At 38.4% G+C, this 19,375-nt stretch overlaps 1 protein-coding gene across 1 annotated transcript; it reads right to left on the bottom strand.

Annotated features, from left to right (window-relative positions):
• Window positions 1–4,296: 4,296 nt before the first annotated feature.
• LOC140948043 (diencephalon/mesencephalon homeobox protein 1-B-like) lies at window positions 4,297–15,074 on the bottom strand. Its single transcript, XM_073397259.1, has 3 exons — window positions 14,921–15,074; window positions 6,100–6,278; window positions 4,297–5,202 (listed from the first exon to the last, which is right to left on the bottom strand). The coding sequence occupies exons 1-3, from the start codon at window positions 15,072–15,074 to the stop codon at window positions 4,795–4,797; spliced, it is 741 nt and encodes a 246-aa protein (XP_073253360.1). The 3' UTR covers window positions 4,297–4,794.
• Between the last annotated feature and the right edge of the window lie 4,301 nt (window positions 15,075–19,375).

The following is a 19,375-nucleotide window of genomic DNA, read 5'->3' as shown; positions in this document are numbered from 1 at the left end:
GTTAGGAGTATATTGTTGTTGTTCTGCGGTTTATTCAGCTTGCACTGCAGCTAAAATGATGGAATAAACTATAGAAATTTACTCCAGTCGGGTAATTCCGATCGATACATTTTTCAAAAGGAAAATGTTTTTTTTTTCCGACCTGATTTTTTTTTTCCTAATGAAACAAGATGAAGGCGGACAGAAGCCAACGAAAATTTAGGATGAAAAATCGGGCGCTTAAAAGCAACTTTCCTGTTACAAATTTAGAAATTCACAGTAATCTTGCGTTCGCGCATGCGTTGTTTGTGCAGCATTGATATGCGTGAATGTTTTTCCCTCACTCGTTCTTAAGAAACAACCATTTTTTTGCCCTTTTATGAGCCCATAGGGAAGGCAATTTGAATCTATCTCTGTCACCTTTTATCAGTATTTTATGCAACGAAATTCATACGCCTCCACCCGACACGGTTTTGTACAAACGTAGTACGTAATACCTTATAAAATTTCCGTATACAGGGTACATACAAGACTACTCGGGGAATTCCGCGGTTTGAATTTTATGAAAATTCGTGTTGCGAATTTTAAGAAAATTCATGTAATCTTTGATCGGGCGACCGCGTAAAGCACTCTGATTTGTGTATACCTAATTATCATTTGTCGAGTAAGAAGAATAAATAGAAGTTCTCGAATAGGGATGCACTCACTTTCAATATTTTCAATGCCATTCTATAACGAATGCCACCTAGAACTTAGCATATCAACCTCGTCACCCGGCCTTTTCCCAGTTTCTGCCCCGTGAGAGGAGTAAAATACGTTATAGCTAGTGAAGCTTACTAATTCAGTGACGAAGACAGAGTGGATAAATTTTCACGCTGAAGTAATATTAACGTTCAACTGAACGGGTTCAGTTAGGAACATGTTTTTGTGCTAAACAACTAGGAGCTGTATGTAGAACGACCAACTGTGTTCGCATCCGTGTGCTCAACGGCTAGGTTTCTGGCCACCCATTGGGCATGAATTTTTTTGCGAATTTTTTTTAATTATTTCTCATCGGGTTGATCTGCTTGAGATTCTAAATACAACGAAAACAAAAGCCTTTTTGTAAGCGCAGAAACATAATTTTAGTTCATAATGTGCATTTCAAATGTAGTTTTTAGTTACATATTATACGATTAAAAGTTGTATATATTCAGCCCTAATGTAGGCTAAATGTACCAGGATGACTAAAACTGTAATTACAGTGGAACCTCTATTCAAGGGACACCCTCGGGATCAAGGCAAGTGTCCCTTGAATGGAGGTTTGGCTGGGGTTTGTTGGTAATTAACCAATAAATAAATTCTTTTATTCTGCCTCACGGCTCGGTATCTGCTGTAGTCATTATTTCAAGTAACTAGGTAATGTATAAAATATCACGATTAACTTATCTCTGCGATGTTGATGTTGTGTGTTGAATTCCCACAAGTGTCGTACATCGATTTTAGTCAGATAGTTCATGTTTTGAAAGGTGTCGCCATTGTGATTAGTATACACTTAAACTTATCAATGATTTTGGTGGTCAGTCACTTTTTGAGTGCTAAGGTGTCCCCTTAAATGGAGGTTAAACCCGAGTTTCGGGACCCTCAAAAAGTGTCCCTTTCCCCTGAATGGAGGTGTCCCTTCAATAGAGGTAACAAATACAAAGGTTATGTGAACACTTTTCCGGGTCCAAATTTTGTGTCCACTGAAAAGAGGTGTCCCAAAGGAGAGGTTCCACTGTATGTTGGCTTTTTTCTTTATTGTTAGTGAAAGGCTTTTAAAGGGATTTAAACTGTATAATCTTTCGTGGACGCATTCATATATTCATTCATCTTGAAGAGGACTACAGTTAAGTCCCTCTAAGACTGGCACCTTTGAGACCAACACTATGTGTCTGTCTTTGGAGAGCCAACTTAAAGGAATATAGAAAGGCAGGGACCAACTCTCTAGGTGTCCGTCTTATAGAGGTGTCCGTTAAAAGAGGGTTGACTCTGATTGTACGTCATAATTATACAGGCTGCGTCACCCAAAGATCACTTAAGAAAATGTCTAGAAGAAAAAAGAAGACAAAGAAGAATTTTCCTAAGCTTCCTAGCAAATAATGTTCAAGGTTGTCTCGTCTATCCTCCGACTGATATAAATGCGACGAAAATAATGTTCATTTATTCGCTGCCTGGCTATTTGCTGTTCGATTTCAGGATCCAACATCACAAAAAAGCCTCAGTTTTATCAACATGTATGAATTGCTGTTTGATCGTGTACCACGAGAGTCTCATGACAAGTGGCTGTTATAATTAAAGGAAACGTAAACTTCCCAGTTAGGTGAAGTAATTGCTCGGCGTACATCCGTGTTTTTTGCGAGACAAAAAGATTGTATATATAGGCCAAAAGATTTTTCCTACACTTCAAAGAAAGAAATGCAAGGCGCCTTCTATAGTTAACTAAATCAGGGATCAATCTCCTTCTTTGAAATGAGCATTTCATTTTTGTGACAAAAAATTGAGAAGTCACCGAACAAGCTCTCCGATTACCTCTCTTTATTGACAAGCTTTCTGTTGATCTTTAATCCTTGCCAATCCTTCACTCTGCAAGTAGGCATAAAGCTGGTTAGAAGGGCTGTCACGCTATAACTGTTGTCTTTTTAAAAAGCTATAACTTGTCTTCGCATCAATTGAAATCCAAAAATAATGGTGCAGTTTTGTTATTTAACACTATATTTAAGCGCTGAAACTGTTCCTTGTCGTCTGTTGCTAGGATGGCAAGGATGGACATGAATTAAAACTTGAAAAAATTGCGATAACTCTTTCAAGTTTGAAAGCTATGTCTGCAAAAATCACCGAAGAAAATGTTGTGGTTAGAACTCCCTGATGAGATTGGATTGCTCTCCTCTTCATAACTTTACAGGCCGGAGCATTTTGTGTATGGGTAAAGGTACTAAGCAATGACTTAAGCATAGAATTGACCTAAAACAGCAATAGAGCGGTTTTCATTTGAGTGTCGAAAAGTAATTGGTTTTGCACTTTCTACACGATGCGATTGGCTTAAAAGTTTCGCGCCACCTTTTCATCCAATCAGAAATAAAACCAAAGCCAATTGTGACGCGCTCGCATGCATTTTCCCGCGCTTTGCGTCAGCCACATGTAATTACTTCGAGTTTTGATTGTTTGATTGTTTTGTATTGTCTGTGTCCTATGTGATTGGCCAGAGTAATTACTTTGGTTTTGGTTTTACGACACTCAAACGAAAACCACTCTACCCTCCTGACACAATCCCTTTAAACATGGGACTTAAAAAGTACCATGTTTTTGTAAGGCCAGTAATCAACTCAAAAGATGATGATCGCTATTACTTTATTTACAACATTTCATTGATTGTTCAGAGTTTTAAATAATTCAAGATCTGATATAGTAAATTGGAAGGGTAATGTACGACGATTAACTCTTTTCTTTTCCAGCAAAAATAGCTGAATTAAATCCAGTCAAAAGCTACTAAATGGCTTGAGAGGTTTGAGCTAACATACTCCCAAGGTGTCTAAAGAGAGTTCGAATACAGTAGGTATACATTTCGGCCTCCTTCATTTTATGTTATAGTTAAAGTAGGTGAAACAAACCGAAACATTTACTTAACAGACCAGAGAGTATATCATGTATATTAAAGAAATCAATTAAATTTAACAATTTTTAGTTAACGATCTCCGTGTAATAAAGTGCGTACTTTCTAAACAGGTTGATGCAAGGCAAATATTATAAGCAAATTTATCAGACAGGAAAGCCCTGACCGATCGCTTTTTCATAATATTTCGTTACATTATTTAAGCAGTACAGGAGTACAAGTATGATAAGCCGTAAGCGAATTTTTGTTTAATAGAGACCTAAAGATAAACCGTTTCCGTCTACGGGTAAATTATTGGAACCCCTAGCCGTTAATACGGTAGATGGCATCTTACCCCGGAAAAACGGCCAACGGCTATGCCTGAGAACGGTGATGCCATTTGCACATCTGGGAAATCATTGTTCCCTTTTACATAACTACTTCACAAAAATGTTCACCTACCCGTACCCGAAGAGAAAAAATGGTGTATCTTAAGGTCCCTAAACTTCTTTTTACACCGGCAATAAAATTTGTGAGTGAGATAGGAATTAAGAGCAACCTATTTGACTTAAGTGTCTTTCTTAGCGGTCTGATCTTGAACAAGTTTCTAAACCTTTAGTTGTTCAAACGGAGTGCTCTGCATCATAGAAGCGACAATTTCTTAAAGCATAATAACTGCAGCAAGATGTTCTTCTAGGGACGTAAGTACTAAATCGATATAAGCTTTGAAAGGAAAAATTATAAATTAATGTCAAGTTAAAATTACTCTTTTAAGTTCCCAAAACAGTTGCTGAGGAGGAAAGAAGCCATTAACGCATGAAAATCGTGGGTTGTAGGCCATTATACACATTCAATAAGCCAATAAGTTTCAAGAATATCATACAGAGCAGACAGTTGGAATGAAAATACAGAGTTGACTAGCCTATAAAAATAAAGCAAAGCTGTCATCTTTTGTTCCTCTATGTTCAAAAAACTAATTAAATACAAACAGATCACCACAGCCCTTAAGTAAATGTATGAACAACAGTACACTGGTATGGTGTTAGATGGATATTCGTAGAAATGATCAGCAGTTTAATACTGTCTCAATCAACGTGGATTCAATAAAAGCCAAAAAAAAGTGGCAATTTAAAAGCACTAAATTCAATTCGTTAACATCTGTTGGTGAAGCTCCTGCGTATAAGAATAGTAATATTTTAACAGTATTAATTGTAACCAAATGGAGACCCATCAGTAAAATGCCTGAGGGTGTATGAAGGGAATGATTGTTGTCGATATGGCTCAGATGTGCAAGAGAATGGGTGAAACGATGACGTCATCATATTATGTGGAAGCATTTCATGAACTGGCGGGAGAAATGTTGACATGCTCGGAAGGTGATGACCATGATCGAGTGGTCGTTCCATGTCTGGTTTTCTTCTGAGAACAGGTGACATGACTGGCCGATTGCTATTCCTTGGAGATTGGTAGAAGGAGAGGTGGGAGAGTGAACATTCATGCCTGTTTCCCATGGTCTCAGCATTACAGAAACTTGAAAGACTCGTTTTTGATGTTAGCTCAACTCCCGACTTCTCGTGTTTTCGATACTTTGCTCTGCGATTTTTGAACCATACCTGTAAGAGGACCAAACAAAATTAATTAAACGTTTCTGAGAAGGACATTTATGAAATGAGAACCAACAGACTGTCCTAACGAGGCTATAGAGATAAGAAGTGATGACGTAACAAAAATTACAAAAAATTGTGAAATTATGGGAAAGAAGTTTACTTGCCAAAAATCAGCCTGTTGGTGCAAATTGGTGATAAACTAGGCCTTAAGGTCATCGTTACTATCCAAGCCAATTTTAGAAGGACTTGTACGGAGTCATCAGAGCAAACCGGTGCGTATATCTACCCACCAAATTACACTAACAGGCTGATTTTTGACAAGGGGGCGTTTTTCATCTTGTTCTTTCTGAATATTCTAACCAATCCCAAAAGTTTGAAGTTTTTGACTTCAATTTTGTCTTCTCTGTTGTTAATCCATATATCGGTTTATTCCTCTTCTTCTCTCCCATACCGCACCTCTCCCCTTCTTGTTCCTCTCTATATTCTTCTTTGTTCCCCTCCCTTGATCTATCCAGTCAATTCACAGCATATTCTAGAAATATTTTCTAAAACGGTAATACAGTTAACGATCTTTTAGCGGACTCCTCGCTAAGACGGACACCTAGAGTAGGTCCGTGCCTTTCTATATTCCTTTAAGTTGACCCTCTATATAAGACGGATGCGGTCAACTGCCTTTTAACAGACACTTCTATAAGACGGACACCTCGCCAATAGGGTCACCCAGAGTTGGTCCCTGCCTTTCTATAATCCTTTAAGTTGACTCTCTATTTGACGGACACTTCTCTTAGACGCACTTAAAGTGCTGGTCCCAAAGTGATGTGTCTTAGAGGGAGTTGACTGTAATTCAAATGATTGTTACATTTTGGCCCGTTTCCTAACCAAAGCCAAGTAATTCTTATTTACCTGTATTCTTGATTCTGGTAGGTTTGTAAAATTTGCTAACTGCTCCCTTAGTAGCACATCTGGATAATGTGTCTTGCAAAAGGTCTGCTCTAAAACTTGAAGTTGCCGAGGAGTGAAACAAGTGCGCATGCGTCTTGGCTTGCGTCTTCCTTTATCATCTTGATTGTCAAGAATAACATCTGCGTTCAAAGCAAATAATTTCTTTTAGTGTTATGAATATTGCAGTGGACAAGTTGGCATCAATGCTCGACTGCTCAATATCTACGCTTGAATTCTAGAGTTCTTTTCCAGTATCTGGCAACAGTTGTTAAAACGGTTCGTGGATAGCGCTATCCACCGGATAGATCACCATCCAGTGGATGAGTATTACAAAAAAAAAAAACCATTCCATTATTCACTGGGTTGATATTTATCCAGTGGATAGCGCCGTCCACCTTTTGAACAACTGAGCCCAGACCTATAAACCTATATTTACCGCGTAGTTTACAGTCAACTCTCTTTTAACGGACAACTCGCTAAGACGGACACCTAGAGTTGGTCCCTGCCTTTCTATAATCCTTTAAGTTGACTCTTTATAAGACGGGCATTTCTCTAAGACTGGTTCATAGTGCTGGTCCCAAAGGCGTCAGTCTTAGAGGGAGTTGACTGTATCAGTATCAAGCAGGCGAGTGCTTAAAATTCCAAGTCCCCCGCGGCTGCGCCCCCTCTCTTCGCGTGGTGACTCCCGGTCTTAAAATTCTCTCCAACTACGAGGGGCTAAGTTGCTGTTGAATTCAAGTATTGTACTTCAATAACTGAAATTGGTGTGGCAGCATGTAAGTAATGTGAGTTTTCTCTAAGACAGACAGTTACCTTGAATTTATAGGAAACGACTATAACGGATTAACTCCAGCCATCGCGGAACGTTTACGTAGTTATACTTGCATTTTGTTAAAATTTAATTTAAATGAACTTGTCAGGCGATCGAGAGGCAATTTTTTAGATAAGTTGTGTTGCGGCATTCTTAATACACATATAATTTTTAGCATTAACTTAAATGCAATTTTTGCGCGCAAGGTTTTATTGATGTAAGACGCCCCTTTTTGCGGGCATCCAAAGCCCATTTTAACCAAATGTGAATGTCAAACGTTTTAAGTTTATCTATGTTTTAAATTCTTCCGAAAGTGGCCATAACATAATGTAAAGCAATTATTCGCTAGGGTACAGCAAGGCCAACACCCTGGCACTTAAACCTTTGTGTCATGGATACATGCATGGTCACTGTCTTGACTTTAATTTTCTGGTCTCTGGCTTGGGGATCAGAGATCATGGCCCGCTAAAGTTCAACTACTGCAGTGCCAAACTGATTAATAACGCCAACTTACTGGGTCAGTCTTCGATTTTCTTGCATACCACAAATGCATAACTGAGATGTTATTTTAGAGTAAACACAGATGTGTTAGTAGACTGATGGTCAATTGTAAGTGATTTATAGTTTTAAACGTACTTTTGCGAGTTATTTGATCACACGAAAAGATTTTCTTAATCATCATAAGTTGATGATTAGTATCTATGACTTCAACTTCTGATAAGTATTTGAAATTCTCCAAAACGTTTTATTTTGCAGAATATACTCAAAAGGCTTACAGTGCTAGGCTCTTGACTAGTACTACCACCATTCTTTTTTCTGTAATGGCACTGGGTCAACTATCTTTGTTCACATTAAGGCCGTTTCAAACACTCCTTAAAATTGCTAACTTAGTGTGATAGGAATACTTTTTCTATCAGAAGAATCAGTATTACTGGTTATTGTAACTGCCCATGTTCTCTCTCATAAAACACCTCTCAAAATATTAAACAGAAATTGTCACTGAAGCCTATCGAAAAATGTGCATATTAAGAACGATTTCAGAAGCTTTTTTTATGTAAAACGCCAATTTAATGGCATACAAGTCATGGACAATTAGGAAACATAAGTGTATAGTGTGTGGGTGAAGCACCTTCTGGTTTACTTGATTTCTCACTAGTAGAGCACCATATTAATATTCTCATCATTTAAAACAAAATATTGAACATTTGCCTACAGACTGTCCAAAACCGACTTAACCCGAATGTTTATGTCGAACGTTTCAAGTTTCTTTGTTTTTTACTTCGTCCGAAAATGGCCATAAGGCACTGGTCATAGATGCACATACTGGCACTAAAACCTTTGTGCCATGGATACATGTTCTCCGCTGAACTTTAATCTTTATGTCTCTGGCTAGTAGATCAGAGATCATGGCCCGCCCAAGTTCAACTAGTGTGGGCCACCTGATTAATGAAGCCACCTCACAAGGTCAATCTTTTGTCCGCGTCGATTTTTTCTCCTATATATTTGTGCCAGTCTTTTGCTCAAGTTAATTTTGTTGCATACTGATATGTAAATGCCGAGTAGACACAGATGTGTTAGATTGACGGTCACTTGCAAGTGATTTATAGTTTAAAACGTACTTTAGCAAGTTATTTGATCACACGAAACTGAGATTGTCTTAATCATCATGAGTCTATGATCAGTATGTGATGTCTTCAAAATTTTCCAAAACGAGTTATTTTACAGGGTATAATCAATAGACTTACTGTCCTATTGGCTCTTGACTACCTTTCGTTTTTTCTGTAATGGCACTCCAGCTATCCAATACCGGGTTTAACCAAATGTTAATGTTAAACGCTCCAACTTTCTTGGCTTTACTCCGTCCTAAAATGGCCATATCTAGGCACTCGATAGGTGTAACAGCAGGGTGTACCAAGACCCACATTCTGGCGCTTAAACATTTGGGCCAATTGGATGGTCACTGTCCTGAACTTTAATCTTTTGGTCTCTGGCTATTAGATCAGAGATCATGGCCCGCCCAAGTTAGACGCCTGTGGGCCACGCTGATTAATAAAGCCACCTCTCTAGGTCAGTCTTCTATTTTCCCGCATATTTGCGTTTAATTGTTATGTTATTTCAGAGTAAACACAGGTGTGTAAGACTGATGGTCACTTTCAGGTGATTTAGAGTTTCAGTTATACTTGGGAGTTATTTGTTCACATGAAACGATTTTCTTTGTCATCATATAAAGTTTATGATCAATATCTATGACTTCGACTTCGGATGATTATTTGAAATTCTCCAAACCAGTCATTTTACCGTGAATACTTAACCCTTTAAGTCCCAGTAGTGACCAACATCAATTTTATCCTAACGATATCCATAGATTGTTAAGAGCAAAGTCTATGAGAATCAATAAATTGACTACAAAGAGATCAATCTTTGATCTTTTATTAAATTCTCTCAAGTAATTTTTAAAGGATATGTATGGAGATCAGTCTTGAGAATTTGTATGTAGATATTGGGGATTAAAGGGTTAAGAGACTTACTGTCCAAGACTCTTGGTTATCAGAAGAATCAGTATGACTGGTTTCAACGCTCTCTCTCACAAACTGACACCACACAAAATATTCGACTAAAATTGTCTCTGAGGCCCATCGAAAATGTGTGTATTTAAGAACGTTTTCGATTGAAAACAAATTAAACGGCTTTATCTAGGAAAGTTTTGGTCTATGAATTTTTCCTATCTAATTGAGCCCCCAAAATAAAATAAAGAATGGTTGTATACCAAAGAAACAACCAGTCTGTTAAGAAGTAAAACCTTACAAGATCGTAAAAACATGATGAGTGATCTTCTTTGCACTGTTCATGTTATGCGCAACAAAGAGGTTCCAACGTTCATAAAGTCTATGTATTTTCTGAAGTGTTTATATTACTGACAGCTATATTTAACAAGACTTGATTTTGATTGTAGTCAGTGCGGCAAACATACATATTTGAACTATCATTCATTCCAGCAACACAAATCAGGGAAAAAAGGTGAAACACAAAGTCAACTCTGTTCCTACAAGGCTTACTAAACGTTTTCTGTAATCAGGGCCTTTAGACATATTGCATGGTTATAACCACCGACAGAATTCGAGTGTCCATCTTAACGGGAATCGCAAATTAATTCAATCAAACTGAGGGCTCCAAGAAGGATCTGTTTTATTTTTTTAGTATTCTATTTCCTCTTATTCTTTCACTTCTTTATGCAAAAAACATCATTGTCTTAACAGCCAAAACCAGTTCTTGGTAAAATTTTTGCTGTGCAGGTGGAAATTCTACACACTGCCAAGCGATCGAAAGAGTTTTTCTGTTATTATAGTCCAAAATTCCTGACCTCGGAATGTATGAGTAAAAAAAAAACTATTGTACCCTTATCACACAAAATGATAAGTAGAAATCGTCCCTCTAACGATTTTCTAGAGTTCGCCATGACCCTAAGTAATCGGTGCCATTTCCGCCACTAAAGTTTCCTTTCAGGATAATTAATCATTCTAAAAGTCAAATAGGCACGTACAAAATGTCGGGATGTAGTACTCGGCGCCTCATTTGTTAAAATAGTAGTATCGCCGACAGGCGACTGTCGTTTTTGACAAATTGTTTCTTATGCAGGATTTGATGGAATTGCTCCACCTCGCACTTTGAGGTCAAAACGTGTCGTTATTTTTCCTCAGGCACCAGACTGAAAGCAAAATGGGCTGATGGTGGCATTACATTGGCAAAGATAAAAAATATGCTATTTACGTTAACCCTTTTATATTTGAAATTCTCTCTTTTTCATTCTCTAAAGTGATTAAACCTCCTTTTAACATCCATTTTGTAGCTTTCTTTCTATGCTGCGGGTGTATTTTGTACTAAATCTGCGAAGTTATAACTTCAAATCATAGATTACCTAGGAATGGCAGAGGATCGATTTAGTGATTAAAACACGAGATAAAGCGGACTGGTTTTAGAAGCTCTGTTTAGACTATCGATGAGATCGTACAGTAGGAGAAATTTATTCAGCAGCTTCAAGTTTTCAGTTTGATTGCATACTGAAGTCTTCAAGCCGTTCTGTTTCTATTGTATTCTGTTAAATATTCTTTTAGTCATGAAAGTAAACTTCAACTGTTTGTCAGTTCATTGCAACAGTATAAGGTTATAGTGGCTCTTTCTGGAAAGTAAATATAAAATAAGTTACCATTTTTGTGGGTGTGACAATGTTCCTCCGGCATCTCCTTTGAAGAAGACCAAACAGCTTTAATGCCTTTCTTTTCCTTAGGTAGAAATTTCTGCTTTTGGTCAAACGATAGCAAATCGTGAACCGGTGATTTTGGTTCCCTCTGTTTAGCGATTTAACCAGTGTCGCTTCCTGACTTAATACTAACAACGAATTCCTGTTATTTCCCGGTGAGTTTATGTTAGCAAATTAACAAACACTTCGTTTAAGGGTTTACGACACGGCCGGTTTAAGTGTAGTTAGTGGCATATGCTACTGATTCAGCTGATTTACCGATCGTGGTGTTTAATAGGAATTTTGTGCAAAAAACTGAAGAAAATGATAGCACACACAATCGTAAAGAAAACGTTTAAGCTGTGTTTATTGAATCATTTTTTGACCCCCTTGAATCAGAGGTTTCACGACATAACCTAACTTAATTATGAGTCGCACGAACAATCGATTAACAGGAAATGAACACGCAAAACGCAGGCGCTGTTTATGCGATTAAGTTACGATTGATTTATTATTTATTTTCTGGGAAGTAAAGAGAGGGATGGGGAGAGAGTGATAATACACCTCCTTCCTACACGACAAAACTGCAAATTCTGAAACTATCCTGCCATTTCTGCCATCCTTTGTCAGGAAACCATTACATGGGCGTAAGGTCACCCAGTCCCCAGTCTTGAAAAGATTCGGATGTGCTAAGTGAAGCCCGCCATCTCTTCAAACTCGATTAAGGATTTGTGCAGCCAGTCTTGCGCTAATAGTACTACTAGTTACACTTCGTGAAAAGGTCATATCAAAAAGAAATATTCACGGATTAACATTGTGACCTGAAAAGCTGAAATCGCTTTGCGATGAAGGGGATAGGACAAGGTATCATGTGTTTTGCCATCTTAATGTCCAGTTGGTTCCATTGGCCACCTTTTTAGCAAGTCCCGACCGCTTAAAAGCGCCATAATGTAACAGATTTAGGTATTTAAAATTGGGAAAGAAATAATCATTGAAAACGTATATATTTTTGGCAAAATCCAATGACCACCCAAAACAAATTTAGTGAGAAAACAAGGCGCCTAAGTATGTCATCACAGATTAACCCCTAGCAACTTGTGGTGCTACAGAAGGCAACTTCTTTAGAATGTCAAGAACGCATAACTTGCTAAGCCGAAAATTCGACATGAAATGCTTCTAGACCTGGCTACACACGCAAATTAGGACAGTAAATAAGCTGCTTAGCACCTCTTGCCCATACAGATTAACACTCTTGAGAAAATGAGATTTATGCAGTGACTGATGCTTTTCAGAGGGGTGTGGAGTTCGTACGCTTCGAGCATGATTATATTGTATAAGCGCCAGTGTGCAAAGGAATGCTTTGTTTGTTGATCACTTTTCCCGCTTTGGAAGATTAGTTACTCGATTTATTGTTAGTCTACTAATATTTGGACCACTTTGCCCCTCTAAATTGTAAAACCACAGGCAAGTTTAGTTGATAGCCGCACTCATAGAGGAACCGTGTTTCCATGCTTTGTTACTGCGAGAGCTCAGTTCACAGTCGCATTGAGTCTTGTCAGTGTCTTGTGGCTAGCAGTAGAAAATCTTTACATATTATCACTCTGAGCAAGTTATTAAAAATAATAAATGATATATTCTCAGTTGAAAGTCTATGAAATTGAAACTGCACTTCCTAAATTCCCTGCCTTGTGTCCGTGGCTTTGCTTGCATGCTGTGATTAATGAACGCAATTTCATATGGCAACCGTAAGCAGCTACGGATTTCCACTAAAATTCCTTTTTTTTTCACTATTAAAACACTCAGTTTATAACATTTTTTACACGATTATCAAGTGTCCCTGTAAACAGTTCAGTTACAGGTTTGGAGTGGCCAAATAGCGTCTGCGTTGATTTCACAATGTTGATTCTTGACAAACAGCTACTACTAGTAACTGCAGAGAAAAACATAGTGTATTTCAAATCACAGTTGTATGTGACTTGGACGTCGTTTTTCTGTTAAGCTGCTGAATTTCGAAGATATTAGGTATGATGAGTACACTGAAAAACGAAGCATACATGCTAGACTAGACGCAACAACCAAGGTTAGAAGTACAACAATGTTCGCAATGATTTTCCGTGAAAGACAAAACAACTGTTTCATACTGTAAACTCGGCCATTAATCATTTCTTTCATTGACGGCCGCATTCGCTTCAGCTTCTAAATGTGTGTGAGTTTCTAAACATTCTGCGGCAAAGAACACGAAGATTTCATATGTACAGCTGATTCGAGTTGAAGCATATGCAAAAGTGAATATTCGAGACTCTTCCAAAGCCAGCCTGAAAATTTACCAAAACCATATTTCCGTAACGCAGTTTTCTTTAAACTACCTTTTCAATCAATAGGAAAGAAAAGACTGGCGATTTCGAGGCGTGCAACAAGTCCCAGTCAGAGATTACATTTTCCTTCAGGTGACGGCGTTATATTGGGTGTACCGCTAATCTTTCGTTATACAGTGGTCAAAAAACTTACATTTTCAGGTCAGTAATAATCCAGTACCGTCGTTGGCCTCGAGGTTTCGAGCTATGCCAAGATTCAAAGAAACTAGGATATATTTTCGTGTAAAGCAAACAACCAATATCACTTTGTATATTTCAAGAAAGAGAGAGAATGAATTCAACTTTTAATAACTGACTATTTTTTGGGGTAATGTGGTAAACAAAGGAAGCGATTTTTGTTCCTAAACTGACTAAATTGAGAGGATCGAGGCATGCGACTGATCATTCAACTGCACCATGCTAACCGCCACAAACAGGATATATCATTCAGTACAAATTTGATGTATAACTGTCTTTCTTCACTACAAGAAAATTGTCAATTAAAGTGACCCCTTAAAAAAGTAGTTTTCTGCTAGAAAGTAGAGCAATAAACCCTCTTGAAAACTAGCGCTGCTGGAAGCTAATTTAGGGATGTGTATTTGTTAACGATTATTAGGTTCTAAACTAACAATCATCAAACCACTAAGCGTTTTATTAGCTGTAAAAATCATTTGTTACTCAATCTTCAAAGCACCTTTCAGGCAAGAACTGTTTTCGTGTTTTCAAAACACGAAGGCGTCAGAAAACGGGCGGTGTTTGGCGACGCAGACACTAATGGTGTGCCAAAACGCAGTGCAAGAACTAAAGAACTGTCTACCACCTGAAGGTATTCTGTATGCAGTGTGAAATATCGTCGCCCTAAACGATGAACTATAAGTTTAGTGTTCTGTACAAAATAACTTACCGGTTACAAACTCTCTACCTTTTGCCTTTCAAAAACTTGTTTCTTGAAGAAGTAGAACAGATATACTGCCACAAACCATGATCATTACGTCACAAACTACAATAGCCATTTTCTCTTCTAGCTGCAAACTCTAAACTAGTGCCGAAAACATACTTCAGCGCTAAATGCTAGTTACCCAAAAAGGAAAGATTAAGCCCATATCATTTTGTCTAAAACATCACGATTCAAAGACACCCGAGAAGACAACTTGAAACCGTCGCCTGGGCGTTCATCTCTTGTTTGCATCAATCAGACAACAAACGTTCATTGCCGTCACATTTGCGTAGCTTCTTTTATAATGGCACAGGTCAACAGAAAAAGCGTTGAAAAATGACCAAGTGACCTTTCCACGTCAAAACAGCTAATATTTATAGCTTCCAATAACCTGCATTAAAAACTTTTCGAGATTGTAAAAATAATCAGGGGGAAAGACCTACCTGCTAAGCGTTCCGCTAGCGACATTGTTGCAGCGGCGGAACGGGGTACAGTTGCCTGGTGCTGGTTGGCACTTCTGAAGTGACCTCGATTAGGAGAGAAACTGTCGTTCCGTAGGATACTCGTAATGTTAAATGGGTAATATTTCGTTTCCATGCCACCTGAGCTATACATTAAAAAAGGAACCCTAGAGGAAGGATCAAGAACCGCAAATGAGACTTGAATGAAATGTGCCGTCAATTTGTACAGTCTGGAATCCTTTCATCTACCGAAACTGGGTGTGTCCTGTTGTTTATCAGGAAGTAGACCCTGTCGCCCTCAAAACGCATTCATTTTGTGTTGTAATCACACTTACCTAACATTACAAGTGCTGTTAATTACTCTTGTGCATCTTACACAAGCTGCGAGTCAAAGTGTTGTTTACTTTGCGGCCAGGATGAGATGAAATTTTACTGATTTTAGGCACTTTGTTGTGATTTGTGCGTAATGTATGTCAACTCGAAACAGGGGATGTTTCTTTGTTACCAAATCAGTTTATTGCGATATTTTTAGCTCTTAACACAAAGTTAACAGCCAATTTTGGTTTCCGCCATTATGACGACATTTTTGGCCATTTTTAAGTATGACTATCCAAGATTAATGAAATAAGTTGTCTGTCCCTTTCCTTTTAGCAGCTTATCAGGGATCTTTGTAGTGTCAAATTGAGATTGCTCAGAAAATACATATATCTCTATTTTTTCTTTTAGATTTAAAAATTCATGAATGTTCGGACACACACGCTTGCATAAACGAAATAATCATTATTGAGACGTTTAAGTTTTACCAAGACGGAGACCAGCATTCGCCATTCCCCGTACAAACTCAGTGTTACAAGCCCCGGGTGTCAAGTGTCCTGTAGTAGAGAGAACGTGGCATTGATTGATGGTAAGTTAATTTCTTCCATTGTTTGCCCCACCTAAAGGTGGTGATTTGCTTTCTTTTCCAAGAGGAGCTCCTAACACCTCAAAATAAAAAAGGAAAATCCACTTGTTTGAGAGTTTCGTGAGTGAAACGCAAAATTCCGGTTTGGTACCAGATAGTGTTTCCCATCAGCACGATCAAATTTAAAATACCTTTGTGTGCACCTGTGCGAAAATATACCGGTCGCGGGGCTCCACCCAGAAGACCGTAAAGGTCTTTCCAAAAAATGAAAGTAATATTTAACCTGCCATGATCTTTGCACGGCTTTATCTCGCTACATAGTCGTTTACACACGTCTTCAATTCCTGGCACTTGACATATTTTTTGTTAAAGAAGAGGCCCTCTTAGTGGGTGAGCGGGTACGTATGTCCCTAGTATTGAGGAGCAAGCCGTGTCCCTTTCGGTGTTTTACTAGTTCATTTGAAATTGCTGTTGTCCTTGTCGCAGTTTCAAACAATCTTTATGTCGTTTGTCGCCATTTCAACTGCCTTATGTCGCTGTTTCAGTTCATTGCCTCTAGAAGGGTAAAAGAGGTCGCGTCATGTTTCTTGTCGCTCATTGTTTTGCTGTGTGCAGGAAAATTAATTACTGTCACTTGTGGGTGCAGGCTTTCCGCAAGCAACGTGGCTGCGTCGGTAGTCGGCTGATCCCGGCTGTGTAATCGCTCAGCAGTTCTTTTTTAAAGAGTCTAATATTCTTCGGCCTTTGCCCTCTAACGGAAAATTTTCCTACAAGTTGGGTGGAAATTTCTGACAGACGTGCTTCAGAAACATAAAACCTTACCTGAAAGAAAGAGATTTCAAACTGGCAAGAATTAGAATTTCCAAAGACCCGTCGCTTCTCTGAAAACGTATAAGACTTATTTCTTGGTGATGTTGCGTTAAGTAAGGATTTCTTCCATTTTGCTTCCGAGTACGTTTCAACAACGATGAGCTTTCAGATTTCTACTAATCGGATTAGGAAATGGTACATTTGTTTTGTGCATCATATAAAATCTTTTGATTCTTCTAGGATCCTTATCCTTCAGTGACAATGATCATTAATCATTTTCGGGCCAATTTCCTCTGTATTTGCACGATCCTTCACGTTTGATCACGGTCGATTATTAATTCGTTTTAGGCAGTTTTGGTAGAGCGAAAAAAAGATGGAGCTACCTGTAATATGCTGCTTTTTGTCGAGCATGATTAAAGGTACTCTCGAACTTCCATACCTTTGCTGGCTTCATGTTGAGTGATTTGTCAACTAAGATTAAGAGCAGATTTTCGTTGGTCCTCAACTCCTTCGCCACATTCTTGCTAATCCTTCCGTTCATCACGAATTTCCACGATTACGCGGTAAATTACAAGATAATAGGATTAGCATATCGTATCCATTTGTCGCACAGGTGGTGCAATGCGAGCAACGTTTTGTGTACATGAAAAGTGAAAGTAAATGTTTATCTGCACCCTACCTATAAGAAATCTGAATCCTTGGATTGAGGTTGAGGTATTATATATTGTAATTTGGAAGAGGAGAAATATAACATCAGAACGTTCAATGCATATACAGGGCGGCTGCTATGATGTTTGATTTAAATACTCCAGGAATTTCGAAGGAATAGCTTTCCGTCAGTCAATTGTTTCTACTATGCTCAAGAGCTAACGTTTGGATTCAGTGGAAGGCATATTAAGCGTATAGCAATACGGTATGTCTGATGCAATTGTTTGGCTTCAAAAATTGCCCTGACCTTTTGCCTTCGTTTTCCCTCCTTCTACACAGGTGCAGCTATTCCTAAACAATAAATCCTTAAATGGTTAAAGACGTTTAAAACAGAATGAAATAAGACTCAGAGAATAAGGTTGATGTGGTTTAGTTTAATAGCCTGAAGATCTTAGGAATCTTAGGATCTACAGCCAATTGCGAAATGTGTACAGACACTTATTTGGCCCAAAATGGGGTTACGATCAGATTTCGCACTATTCCTGCCCCTTTCCCTTCTAACGCGCTTTGTCCTACACCGTCCCAATCATACCGTACCTTTTTGTAGAGTGAAATTAAGCCTGTAGTTTAGAAAAGGAAGTTAGCTGCAAATGTCTCTCCACTGGAACGCTGCACTTTTTTGTTCTCAGTTATTTTTTCTACGCATTTGTTTGGTAGTTTGTCATCTGAAAACGCACGAGACCGACAGATCGCTTCACTCGGCTGCAGTACGCGCACAGACCGGTTCCTTTGGCTCGTTACGCAATCCTTGCGAGGAAGGAACGCGTGACGAAACAAGAACGGCAATAGAAGACGTGAGCGATGACTGGGGACGAGTGAGGTTTTATGAGTCGAGTCGAGTCGCTTGCAATACCACTCATTAGCCCTTAGAGAGAAGAGATAATGTAATTTGGAATGCTAAGTTTGCTGCGCTGTGTACATTGACCTTGACCCATATAACATGAAATTTGACAAGTGCAAGGTGGTCGAGGTGTACATGCTGACATTTGCTTTTACCGGGGCGTTGTGGGGGCTAGTCAGTCACATGTATTGTATTATACTCGACTTGAACTGAACACCCCACTTGGAGAAAAATGGAAAACATCTTGATCACACATAGTGGAACTGTTTTAGTCACTAGTCGTAGTAACTACAGTTTTTTTTTCTGCACTTAAAATATTGACATTGCTTTGGGAAGGTCACATTTGCTCATTAATCCGGTCAAACAAATAAAACATTTAAAAGGTCATGTTGGTTTATAGGGGTGATCTTTAGATTAAGTAACCTATCGAAATGTAAAACAGATTTATTTTGTTTCCATTTGCGGCATACTAATAATGCGTTAATTAGCCGATATCAAATTTTCGTTTGTTGTGTAGTATTTGGTAGTTTCAAATTTATGCCAAAAAGGATGGTAAATATTAAGTAATAAACAAAATTAGTTAAGTTATAATGATTTTTTGTTTAGTTGTTTGTTGTCCACCCAGACTTAAAGCGGCTCTAAATAAAGTGATAATCAGTAACGAAACCTAAAATAACCTACTGGTATTCCAGAAAATATGTCGCAAGTTCATGATGAGCCCTTTCAATCATCTTTTTCTTTCAAAGCAGCCTTTTTTCAGTATTATGTACGAAGCTGCAGCTGTTATCTGCAGTTCTTTTAAATCAGGAATTATCGGTTTTAAGATCTACTCAATAAAAAAGGAAGTGAAGGGCCTGGATGCTTAGCCCGATTACCCTTTCTATCTTCCGTCTGCATGAAGATAAAACAAGTTGCTGCTATCTCGGTAAGGCGTTTGGTGTTCAGGGACTGGAGTGACATTTAGATCCAAACTGGAGAAGAAAAAAGCAGCGAATGTAGAAGGAAGCCGAAATATAATAAATCAAACACCCTAATGTTCTCTTTCCTGTTCTATTGTGGTCTCATTATAAAATATAGGTTCACTCAGGATGCATTCAGTAATATCCCTCAACAACTGCACTAAATAAGTCAACCTCGTTCCCAAGGTTTCTCTCCTACTCGCCTTACAGAGGGTAGG

The sequence above is a fragment of the Porites lutea genome, chromosome 9 (genome assembly GCF_958299795.1).
Source record: "Porites lutea chromosome 9, jaPorLute2.1, whole genome shotgun sequence".
Classification (NCBI taxonomy): domain Eukaryota; kingdom Metazoa; phylum Cnidaria; class Anthozoa; order Scleractinia; family Poritidae; genus Porites; species Porites lutea.
This window is presented reverse-complemented; position numbering and strand designations above follow the sequence as displayed.

Bases quoted from the DNA above. Each gene is read 5' to 3' on its own strand.
- LOC140948043 (XM_073397259.1), bottom strand. From the start codon at position 15,074: ATGGAAACGAAATATTACCCATTTAACATTACGAGTATCCTACGGAAC. The intron at 6,279-14,920 runs GTAGGTCTTTCC...CTTTGAACGCAG, and splicing joins GCTAGCGGAACGCTTAGCAG to ATGTTATTCTTGACAATCAA. The intron at 5,203-6,099 runs GTAAATAAGAAT...GTCCTCTTACAG, and splicing joins TACCAGAATCAAGAATACAG to GTATGGTTCAAAAATCGCAG.